The sequence below is a fragment of the Carassius auratus genome, chromosome 29, assembly GCF_003368295.1.
Source record: "Carassius auratus strain Wakin chromosome 29, ASM336829v1, whole genome shotgun sequence".
Classification (NCBI taxonomy): Eukaryota; Metazoa; Chordata; class Actinopteri; order Cypriniformes; family Cyprinidae; genus Carassius; species Carassius auratus.
The window spans coordinates 10,552,111-10,563,223 of record NC_039271.1 but is presented as its reverse complement, the minus strand read 5'-3'; the positions used below and the strand labels follow the sequence as shown (position 1 = coordinate 10,563,223).

The window sequence follows — 11,113 nt, the reverse complement described above, 5'->3', positions numbered from 1 at the left end:
TATCATACTCATTGAGCATTATGCAGTTTGTTAAACAATTTAATCAATTACTGTCTTTATTTCCTGAAATGCTGGTTCTCACGTATAAAGCGCAGCACTGACTTTCCAAGCTACTGACAGAGATGCCAGCAGTGGATGTGTATTGATATGAGGAACCAGAAATAGACATTTTGCCCCTTGGATCAGAGCACAGAAATCATCTTTCATTAGAGCTCTCTTGCCTGATTTACTCTGACACACACACCCACACATACAAACTCGTGAATAAACAAAACTGGTGTATATGTGTGTGTGAAAGGAGAGGGAAAACAGTTCACATTGGGATGCAGTGCAAACTAAGGGCATGATCAAATATAGAATGGATCATCATCTAGCTTTCTGAAATTGTCTGACACATGCTTTTTTAAATCCGTTTTCATGCAACACTGGAATAATCTGTCTGAACTCAGGCACATTTCGAAACAACAATTTGTTCAGTTTGTGTAGAACGGAGGAATGATTTACTAAAAAAAGGTTAAATTTGTATGCTGATTTCATTGGAAAAAAGTGCAAATATCTTCTAAGCATCACAATGAGCCTAAAAGTCTTTGTCATTCACAATTGTGTTTGGTGACTCAGGTGGGGAAGAAATTACACACTTCAGATTAATTTGATGTTCTAGTAAAACAGGTACTTTTTTCAAGACACACATCCTATTAATTTAGCTTGTGTCCTATCCGGTCTTCTTGATGCTTTGAAACTCTCAAGGATTAGTGACTGCATCAACTTCATGTGCTATGACAGCATTCCTATCACTTACAGAGCTCCAGCTCTAATTCCCTGAATTATGCATTTGACTTTGACTCACAATCACTTCGCATTGGTGACACTAAACATGTTTTTTAATCCAAGTACTGCATGTCACATTCGGTCATCCAGCGTGGTCTTGGATTTAAGCAAGGTTGCCTATTCCCGTTCCCGTCTAATCTGAGAATGCTATATCGTAAATCGCTAGCGAGAACAGAGAAACGTGATGGTGAATTTTAATGATGACATTCATTACAATGATCAATGAAGAGTAAGCCATCATGGTAAATACAGCCTCATGTCTTTCTCCTGCTCTCTGCACACACTGTCCTGCTCTCATAAGCACATAAATGGCCTATTTGTTATAAACATAAAATACTAAATGGCCATGTTTCCTTTTAACTCGTATAGTTTTAAAGGAACCTATTAATGGTGGGCAAGAAGATAAATGACTGACAGACAGACAGACGGACGGACGGACAAATGGATGGAAATTGATAGATAGAATGATGGACAAAAATGCAAAGACAGACAGATAGGCAGATGTATAGAAAAATGATTAGACAGATAAACAAATGACAGAATGAATGACAGATAGACAAAAATAACAAAAGATAGATAGAAAGAAAGAAAGAAAAAATCAAAACTGTATTCTAATGAACATGCATTTTAAAAAGTCTTTGAATGTCAGAAAAAAAGACAAGGAAAAATAGTTGATTATTGATCACTACAACTCTTTTTTTTCTCTTTGTAAATTACCCAGTGACACTCAATAACTAAGTTCTGTTCTTTGGAAATGTTATTTCTATGAATGAGAGTCCAGACGCCTACACCACACAATCGTGAGTCATTGACTGAGACTTGGTTTCTCAGAGTCAGTGGGTGCCGGCAACTGTGCACTGTTAGATCACTGCACTGTGAGACATGCACACCAAAAAACAACTACACAGCCTTGCTGGAATTCTAACAAGCTAATATCAGTGCTGCAGTTGAAGAGGTCAAATAAGCCAGTATTTATTCATAATTAATCTTAGAACATTGCAGTTTAATCCTCCTATAATATAAGCAGAAAATAAGCCCAAATACCAAATTCTCAAATGTGTGTTTAGTCTCAGCTGAGAAAAATAAAAACAAAACAAAAAAACAGGTCATTCATTGCATTTAAAGAGCCTTAGCAAATATCTGCAATATGCCCTAAAGTGAGACTGCTCACCATCTGGCACATAATCATTGGGCTTTTAACAATAGGCAAAACATCTGTGATCAGAGTCTGATGTCCATTAAGAGAAGGCAAAGCTCTGCTGTTGGCTTGAGCGGTGACAGGCTTGAAATTTGAGAATAAGGATCATAAAGGGGAAGGTAGATTGATGCCCTCATGGTCGAGCTAAACCTGTTTGATACTGTCGGCTAGACACAGGTCCCATCTTAATTTGGTGAGCAGTGGAGATAAACCTGCCAGTGCTGTGTGCAAAACTGATCCATCCATCCTGGTGCCAATACAACGATAAGAAGCCCAGTGCGAGAGTGTGAGATGGAGGGTTACAGACATATCTAGCCTATATAGTAAATTATGGAAGCGAGGTGCAAACAACCTAGCATTACCTAGAAATCTAGCATTACATCACTTGCTCACCAATGAATCATCTGCAGTGAATTGGTGCCGTCATAAAGAGAGTCCAAATAGCTTATAAAAACATCATGATAATCCACAACATCAATCCAGTCCATTAATTAATTAAAATCTTGTGGAACAAAAAACTGTGTTTGTAAGAAAAAAAAACCCATCCAGAAAAAATACATATTCATAATACTATCCATAATATTGCTTTCGCCAGTAAAAAGGTCTTCTTGTCTGAATCAGGAGATAAATATGCACAGATCAATCAGTTTACAGGGTAAAACAGTCCAAAACCTTTTTAAACAAATATGTTGATAGATTTTGATGTTAGTGGATAACTAGGAATTAACTTTTTTCTTGGACTCTCAATCTGACGGCACCCATTCACTCATCTATCCATCTATCTCTATCTACTGTATCTGTTTGTCTGTCTGTCGTTCACTTCATTAATGGCTGGGAAGCCGCAGGGTGTAAAGATAGTTTGGGCAATGCTTATTGTGGACTTGGCCTCCTGCAGTCTCTATGGAAACCTCTGTCTGCTTCTGCAGTCTCTAAAAGAATTTAACAGGTATACCTGCGTTCCCACTGTGACCAGACGGCAGATAATGCTGGCATCAGTCACAGCTGTTCTTTGAGAATGATTCTTTTATTGCTGGAGCACACTTGTGATTTAATTGCTTGTGAGTAACACTTCGCATTACAGCATCATCCAGTTGAACTGCAGTAAATAGACCCGTGATTAATATGAGCACAATATCTGTATTTTGTAGCAAAGCTGTGAATCTTACCTATCTCTTTTTTATTGGCTACAGTAGTGCAGTGTGACCTAACATGGCTCTAGTTTGACAATCTTTGGCTGTTTAAAGGATAACAATTGAATGAATACATACCAAAGAATGCCAAAATCTAAATTAAGAATTTGATGTTACTTTTGTTGTTGTTGTTTTTAACTTATTTTAGGATAAAGGATGGATAGAGAGACAGACAGACAGACAGAGAGAGACATGACACATATTTCAGGAGTTTAAATATGCTCGGCCAGTCACATGTTTCCATCTTGTGATCAAAATGTGAACTGCAGTTGAAAATGTGCAAGATGTAACCTCATCTAACCTCATTTGTCCCTGTCACTTTCAAATATGACATACTGATAAATTCCATATTCCTTAAGAAAAATAAGTTTAAAAATGTAAAAATGGGTTTAAATGTAACCATTACAACAACATTATAAAAACAACACAAAAACATACTACATCATTCATTATGTGATAATGACATTTTAGAAAGACAATTGAATGATTAGGCTGTTTGAACAGCTTGAAACTGACATCACAGAAAAGCACAAAAACTATTCAATGTATGGGTAAATATGTTATCATTAGCTATATGGGAAAATGGATAGGAAAAAAGGGATATTTGGGGAAAAGGATAATGGAAGCTCAATCATTGACACACACACTCATGTTTGTTTTTGTGAAAAGTGGGGAGATCCCATAGGTGTAATGGTTTGTATAATGTAGAAACTGTATATTATATCACCCTTCACCAACCCTACACCTAACCCTAACCTTTACAGGAAACTTTGTGCATTTTTACTTTTTACAAAAAACATGCACCCCCCCCCCCCCCACACACACAAAACACACACACACGTGTGTTTTTGTGAAAAGTTGTTCAAAGACGGAGAGAGAAATGTTTTAATCAATTATCATTTTAAAATAAAACTGCAGGAATGTTTGATAACAACTGTATTGTCGTCTTAAATCCAGAAGATGGCAGTAAATAAAAGACGAAAAGTAATGTTAGACCACCTGAGCAAGGGGTGTGGTTGTTTTAACCCTAGCCTACTGTACAAATAACAGAACACGAGCAAAGAGAGGCAGTAATTTTTCGTGGGACTATGCACAACCAAATATTGGATTAAATTAAACATGTTAATGATGGCAGCTCGAATGCATTTTATGTGACGTGGGTATTTATACCATTACATCAAGCTAAACATATTTTTTGGCTTTCTTGTTTTTGGTGGTCAATTATTTTCATGACACGGCAACGGAAATGAGCTGAACTACAGTGTGGACACAACCAGCACCATGGACAGCGACCGCTACATTTCAGCACCAGTGTAATGTGGGCTTCTAGGAGGAATGAGTCGAACCCTCCGACACAAATGGAAATTATTCAAAATATGACGCAGTTACTAAAGTAATGTGTGATCAACTTTACATATTAAAGTAATTAGAAATTAAATCAGAACAAGCAATATGAAGAAATGAAAATAAGACAATTGTGAGACAGCTTTACCTGTCTTCCTGCCTTCTGCTGATGGTTGTATGAGAATGGGTAAATATATATATATATATATATATATAATTTTTAAGCAGATTAATACCAAACATGCTGATTTAGTTGATTACCTGATATTAAAATGCACCAGGTAGCAAATAACAACAACAATTATAAGAAACAGCAGAAGCAGTAGTTGATCACACACTTTTTTCATCTTAAATTGGCTCCTCTTCTCCATGCTCTGTTACAAAAAAGGAGAGAAGATTAATCAGTAAATATTGAGATAACATCATCATGATTCTTTGAGTTTTTCTTCTAAAAATGTAGAACAAATTGATAAACACTTGATAAACACTTGATACATTGAACACACTAAAAAAATCACCTTCTCTCATGGTTGTTGCATCATCATAGACCTCAGTTGTGCCATCTGTGAAAAAAAAACACAGATACAATTTCACTCTCTCTAAACTAAAATTAAGCTGTTTTTGCTCCTTACTACATATTTATTTTCAGAATGACCATTTTAGCATGGAAAACTCAAACTCACAATTCAGTCTATCAGTGTTGACATATTCTTCTGGAGCCTCTTGGTCCATTTTGTCTGTATAAATAAAAACCAATAAATCATACACTAAGAAACGTCCATTAAAAAAGTTCTAAACAAATATAGTGTTGAATTTTGATGTGCAGGTGATGACTTTTCACTGGAGTAAATTAACTTGTATTTCAGCTAGAAGCAACAGTTTAAAGTTAAAACATCATGATGGATTTGTTTATAACAAACACTGTTTTTCCACTTTACAAGGTATTAACTGGACTGAAGTAGTGTGGATTGCATGTGGTTTATTATGTTTATCAGCTGGTTGGACTCTTATTCTGATGGCACCCAGACACTGCAGAGAACACAGTTGGTGAACAAATGATCTAATGCTAAATTTCTCCAAATCTTTTTCAATGAAGAAACAAAGTCATCTACATTTTGGATGACCTGAGGAGTATTTTAATTTTTAGGTGAAGTTTTTAGTGAAGTTAGAGTTCAGAAACACTGATTTGGATATCTACACTTGTTTAGACCTCACCCTCAGACTAACACCTGTGTGCTCTCACACTGACTGCAGCTTGCGCAAACCTTTTTTTTTTACACAAACACAGCAATGTGGTTTCCACTGCTGGATTCTGTGGTTAAAAGCAGGAAGCCTATCAGGATTAACATATCTTTAACTTTAACTGTCAAAAAGACATTAGACATATCAGCATAGCAAAAAAAAAAAAAAAAAAAAAAATTCAATTATAAATTCACAACTACAATGTTCATAATAAAGGTGATCATTTCAGGAGCCTCACCCTTCTGAGTGAAGTGATTTTGTCTGTGATAAATTTCCTCATAAACGGCCTCAGACATCGTCCTGTGTCTCCTCTTAGAGAGAGCTGTGAGTGTAGACAGACAAACCTGCTGTCAGTTCACAACACATGACTGATCACACACTGAATGAGACACAATATGACAGTCTCTGGATCTCTCCTACCTCTCCTCATCACTCTGTTCTGCTGAATCAGTATAAGCAGTGGCGCTAAGAGCAGTAAGAGCACAACTCCCAGAACAATCACAAGCACCGGGGAAGACACTGGTGGAGGAGTTTGTGGAGGAGAGACTGATGTTGAGCGCACTGGAGGAGAAACTGGAAGAGAAGCTGACGATGTTGTGGCAGGAGTAGTGGACACTGACACATCTGATAAATCTGCCAAAACAGAAACAAACATATTATGAGTACATAAAATGATATAAAATTAATATTATTACTCAGTGTTTTTTAGTGACCTGCACAGGTGAGTCCAGCGTGCTCTTTGTGGGAGCAGTCAGTGTGGTTATTCAGGGAGAGAGGACAGTCCCACAGGTGAATCTCATTCCCTCTGCACTCAACTTTGTTCATCAACACAACACCTTCACCAGCACCAAAGACTGAATTCCTATCAGCCCTCAGTGCTGCTCCACAACCCAGCTGCCTGCAGACCACCTGAGCATCGCTGATGTCCCACTGATCATCACAGACTGAGCCCCACACAGCGTTATGATACACCTCCAGCCTCCCAGAGCACCGGCCGTCCCCTCCACTCAGTCTGAGAGGAAGATAGTCTGAAATAACAAGGAGACTCATCAGTTATCACTTACCAGCCAGACAATTCACAACTATACAGTGAAAAAAAGCTATTAGGCATTGATTTATTATTGCTTTCATTACTAAAATAAAACCTACTCACTTGAACACTGTCTCTGGTGAGGAGATGCTGAACATGTCGGACGACTCTGTGGAGACTCAGGAATCTCTTTCTCTGTGATTATAACATGCAAGACCCAACAAACCTCTGATTAAGATGGAAACTAAACTTTCATGAAAACTACATAACAAACAATAACGTATTCATGATTTTGATTTACTGTTAAAAAAAGGAAGGAAAAGAAAGAAATGCATTTTTAATCATTAAATTAATTCTTACCAGAGCAAATGATATTGGCCACCTCATTTTCATAACAGCTGTTCTGGCCCCAGGGTAAAGATGGACACTGCCACAAAGTTTTGTCATCTTTTCGACATATAAGAAGATCTAACCAATTAGGAGTAGATCTAAGTCCCTCTGAATTACTGGGTTCACTGCCAGATCTTCCACAGTTCAGCTCTTGACAGATCAGACTCGCTGTGTCTCTGTCCATCTGGTTCCAGCACACATTACCCCAGGATCCATTGTAGAAACCTCCAGATTCCCTTGACAGCCCTCAGTTAACCTGATCTCTTTAAACTCTAGATGAAAGATACTGCATTTAATTCAGTTATTAAATTGTGTAAATACCAGTACACTGAAATTATTTGATTCTAAAGGTGACTAAACATATATATATATATATTATTTTTATAATATATATATATATTTTTTCCAGATAATGAAAGTAGCTGCTGCTGGTAATTGTTGTTGCTAAAATGTGTGAGACTTTACCTGAGCACACGACTCCTACATCCTCCTTGTGTATGCAGTCATGTTTTCCCCAGCCTGGAGAAGAGCAGCTCCACAGGGACGTCTCATTCCCCTCACACTCCACCTCATCCAGCCATATGTGTCCAGAACCAGGACCAAACCAGGCTGGTACCGGCTGGTTACTGAGGGCCACTCCACACTGCAGCTGTCTGCACACCACATGAGCATCTTTAATATCCCAGGAGTCATCACACACTGTCCCCCATGAGCCGCTGTGAAAAACCTCCAGCCTCCCTGCACAGTCTCCCCCAGAACCCACCAGCCTGATGGACCCCCGACCTGATATTCAGAGACAGAAAAAAACGTAATTGAATATGAACAACTGAAGAATCTGCCTAGATGTTGTTCTTCTCACCGATGCAGGTGATTGACAGCTGTTGTGTGGAGCTGCAGTTGAGAGTTTGTGGAGATCTGCAGTTCCCCAGATGAGCTTCACTCCCAGAGCACTGGAAGCCCGTCACACACTCATGACTGTGTTCAGGACTGGATGAAGAGGAGCTGTAGAAGTTCAGCACAGAGCCACAGCCCAGCTGTCTGCAGACCACAGAGGATTCAGAGAGACTCCAGGAGTCCAGCAGAACTCTCCTCCAGACCTGATGGATGAAAACTTCCACCTCCCCCTCACACTGTCTCTCTCCAGACAACCGCACCAGACCGTCATGAAGAGCCAGAGAGGAATCTGAGTTAAAGATGTGGCATTTTATTAAGGTATTACATGGTCATCTATAATATATTTTTCATTAAAATCCTCTCACTAGAGCAGATGACTCCAACATCTCGTCTATGAGAACATTCAGCTCGACTCCATGAAGAGATGGAACATTCTGAGAGTTTGGTTTCATTCCCGTCACAATCAATCACATCAGCCCAGATTTCACTACTTCCCTCTCCAAACCAGTCTGATCCCACAACAGACACAGCAATCCCACAATTCAGCTGTCTACAGAGAACACTGGTGGCTCTCATATCCCAGCATGCATCACACACTGTGCCCCATTTACTGAAGTACTGACGTTCGACTCGACCAGAACAAGAGTCTGAACCATTTACCAGCCTGAGATCAGTGTAACCTGGACAAAAGTTAGTGAAACAAAACAAAATTTTTAACAAGACTTACTCTTCTTTGGAAAAGAGAATGGTTTTTTTTATATTTTTTTTCTGTATACTGTATATTACATGTAAAGAAAGGTCAAATATTACTCAACCAGAGCATATTAATCCTACAGCATTTTCATGGGAACAGTGTTTATGTGAAGAGTTGGATGTAGAACATAATTCAATGTGTGATTCGTCTCCTCTGCACTGAATCTCTTCTTTCCAAATCTTAGCATCTCCTTTGCCAAAAGCTGCTGCTCCCAGCACCTGTACAGGAGCCCCACAGTCCAGCTCTCTACACACAACCTCTGCATCCTGCTGGTCAAAGACAGCGTCACACACTGACATCAACGTCTTTGTTTGAAGTATCTCTAACCTCCCAGCACAATGATGAGACCCATTTACTAGACTGGGGAGGCGACCTGTGTGTATACATGATAGAAATAAATATCAAAACAACCATTTCATTATAACTATTGTTCAGTTTTTTCTCTCTATGAAATCATTCAGGAAGATTGGAAAGTTTGACCTTTGCAGAAGACTCCAGCATCTTCCTTATGATCACAGTTATTGTCACCCCATCCTTTTGTTTTACATTTCTTCAGTGTTGTCTCTGATCCAGTACACTTTACTTCATCCATCCAGATTTTTCCTGATCCTTGTCCAAAGTGAGCAACGCCAACTGCACGTGAAGGTTTTTCACAGTCCAGCTCTCTACACACCACTGCAGCAGCAGTCATATCCCAGCCATCATCACACACTGTTCCCCACTGACCTTTATGAAAAACCTCCACTCTACCAGAACAGGGACTGATACCACCAACCAACCTCACATTGCCTGTACACAACAGACACAAGAGTCTTTTGCATAAACATTCAAATGTAATTTATGCTCTCAAATTACCTGATAAAAAAAATAATAATAATAGTAATAATAATAATTTAAAAAAGTTTTTCTGCTGAAATAAAAACAGTAAAAGCAGCTCCTAAAATATTACTTCTCTTTTTTTCATTTTTTTTTTTTTTATTGAGTAATTTACCCGATACAAAGGGTGTAAGTACAGAGCAGAAACTATTACCCAAAAACCCCTGCCCGATAATAGGCTACAATGAAGTAAAACAAACTAAAGCTAATAAAGCAAAGCATTTTGTCTGTAAGTAAATAATTATTTAACACCAGTAAGAAATCTTTAAGTTAAACACTGAACTGTTAAATAATTTTCCAGAAACTATTTGGCCCATAGCTGAAGATTCACCGACCTGCAGCAGTGAGTGTGACGACTGTCGACATTAGGAGGACCTCCAGACAGCTTTTCATCTTCCTCTTCCTCTGCTCTACAACTTCTCATCAGCTTTCAGTGATTATGAAGAAAAAAAGACTTCCTGTCTCAATCAGGGCGAACTTTCAAGAATTAACAGACAAAATCACCTAACAGCTTCAGTGACAAACTTTTCTTTAGAGGAATTTTCAGCTTTCTTTATATACATATAGAGAACATCAATACTGATGAACAGGACTCCTCCTCCACCTCACAGAGAGACAGAAAAGCTGCAAAAGTTAAAGTGCTGACAAAGTCCCCCAGCTGTCATGAGACTGATTGTGGGAAACACTTAAGTGTACATTCAGCATCAAAGTCTGACACCTGCAAAGAAGAGATACAAGCACTGATAACTAACTGCTGATGACAAACACTGACAACAGCCCTGGTTTGAGGAGCACTGGGTGTTTATCACATGAATTATACAGAATGTTTGCTTTTTGTGTACACGTTAAAATAAGAAAAGAAAAAAGCCCATGCATAGGGGTGTACAGATTCACTCGTTTTCTCGATGCATCGATTACAAACCTTGACGATTCATATGCATCGATCTTGAAACATGATTTTTGAATCGAGAATCGCCGATCTCGGACAGTAATCGAAAACGCTAAAAATCGAATGAATCGCAATTTCTATAGCGATTTAATGCTTTCAAAATATATACACATTAAATGACTACAAGCACGAATTAACGGAGGCCCTGAATAGTGTTTGTGAATCGTGCCTCTTATCTCTCCTTCACGCACTTCACTATTACCGCCTGCCCGAGACTTTCACAGGATTGCGCTCGCGCTCCGTTCGTCTCGGTGTAACCCGTCTTGTCTGTCTGCGTTGTGTTTTGGGTTGTTCTCAAGTGGAACAGGGGCACTGGCTGTCACAATGTGGTTTATTATCTGTGGTCATAAACAATATGGCAATGAGTGTTGCGTGACATCAGATTAACATCTCGGTCAAATCCAGCATTGCTCTGACT

General features: G+C 38.7%; 2 protein-coding genes and 1 long non-coding RNA gene across 3 annotated transcripts; all 3 read right to left on the bottom strand.

Moving 5' to 3' along the window:
• Positions 1 to 4,097: 4,097 nt before the first annotated feature.
• On the bottom strand, positions 4,098 to 6,681 carry LOC113048057 (scavenger receptor cysteine-rich type 1 protein M130-like). The gene is made up of 6 exons (XM_026209565.1): positions 6,516 to 6,681; positions 6,223 to 6,435; positions 6,041 to 6,124; positions 5,244 to 5,297; positions 5,079 to 5,123; positions 4,098 to 4,934 (listed from the first exon to the last, which is right to left on the bottom strand). Exons 1-6 carry the CDS (start codon positions 6,625 to 6,627, stop codon positions 4,909 to 4,911), a joined length of 534 nt encoding a protein of 177 aa, XP_026065350.1. The 5' UTR covers positions 6,628 to 6,681; the 3' UTR covers positions 4,098 to 4,908.
• A 120-nt stretch (positions 6,682 to 6,801) lies between these two features.
• On the bottom strand, positions 6,802 to 7,838 carry LOC113048059 (uncharacterized). The gene is made up of 4 exons (XR_003276390.1): positions 7,688 to 7,838; positions 7,193 to 7,494; positions 6,956 to 7,027; positions 6,802 to 6,830 (listed from the first exon to the last, which is right to left on the bottom strand). It is a non-coding gene; the product is annotated as an uncharacterized LOC113048059 (long non-coding RNA).
• A 545-nt stretch (positions 7,839 to 8,383) lies between these two features.
• Positions 8,384 to 11,106, bottom strand: LOC113048680 (scavenger receptor cysteine-rich type 1 protein M130-like). The gene is made up of 5 exons (XM_026210535.1): positions 10,082 to 11,106; positions 9,351 to 9,659; positions 8,932 to 9,243; positions 8,664 to 8,796; positions 8,384 to 8,405 (listed from the first exon to the last, which is right to left on the bottom strand). Exons 1-5 carry the CDS (start codon positions 10,137 to 10,139, stop codon positions 8,384 to 8,386), a joined length of 834 nt encoding a protein of 277 aa, XP_026066320.1. The 5' UTR covers positions 10,140 to 11,106.
• Positions 11,107 to 11,113: the final 7 nt, after the last annotated feature.

Bases quoted from the DNA above. Each gene is read 5' to 3' on its own strand.
- LOC113048057 (XM_026209565.1), bottom strand. From the start codon at position 6,627: ATGAACAAAGTTGAGTGCAGAGGGAATGAGATTCACCTGTGGGACTGT. The intron at 6,125-6,222 runs GTAGGAGAGATC...CTACACTCACAG, and splicing joins GAACAGAGTGATGAGGAGAG to CTCTCTCTAAGAGGAGACAC. The intron at 4,935-5,078 runs GTGATTTTTTTA...TTTTTGTAACAG, and splicing joins TGCAACAACCATGAGAGAAG to AGCATGGAGAAGAGGAGCCA.
- LOC113048680 (XM_026210535.1), bottom strand. From the start codon at position 10,139: ATGAAAAGCTGTCTGGAGGTCCTCCTAATGTCGACAGTCGTCACACTC. The intron at 9,244-9,350 runs GTCAAACTTTCC...GTATACACACAG, and splicing joins TGCTGGAGTCTTCTGCAAAG to GTCGCCTCCCCAGTCTAGTA. The intron at 8,797-8,931 runs GTTGAGTAATAT...ACTTTTGTCCAG, and splicing joins TGTAGGATTAATATGCTCTG to GTTACACTGATCTCAGGCTG.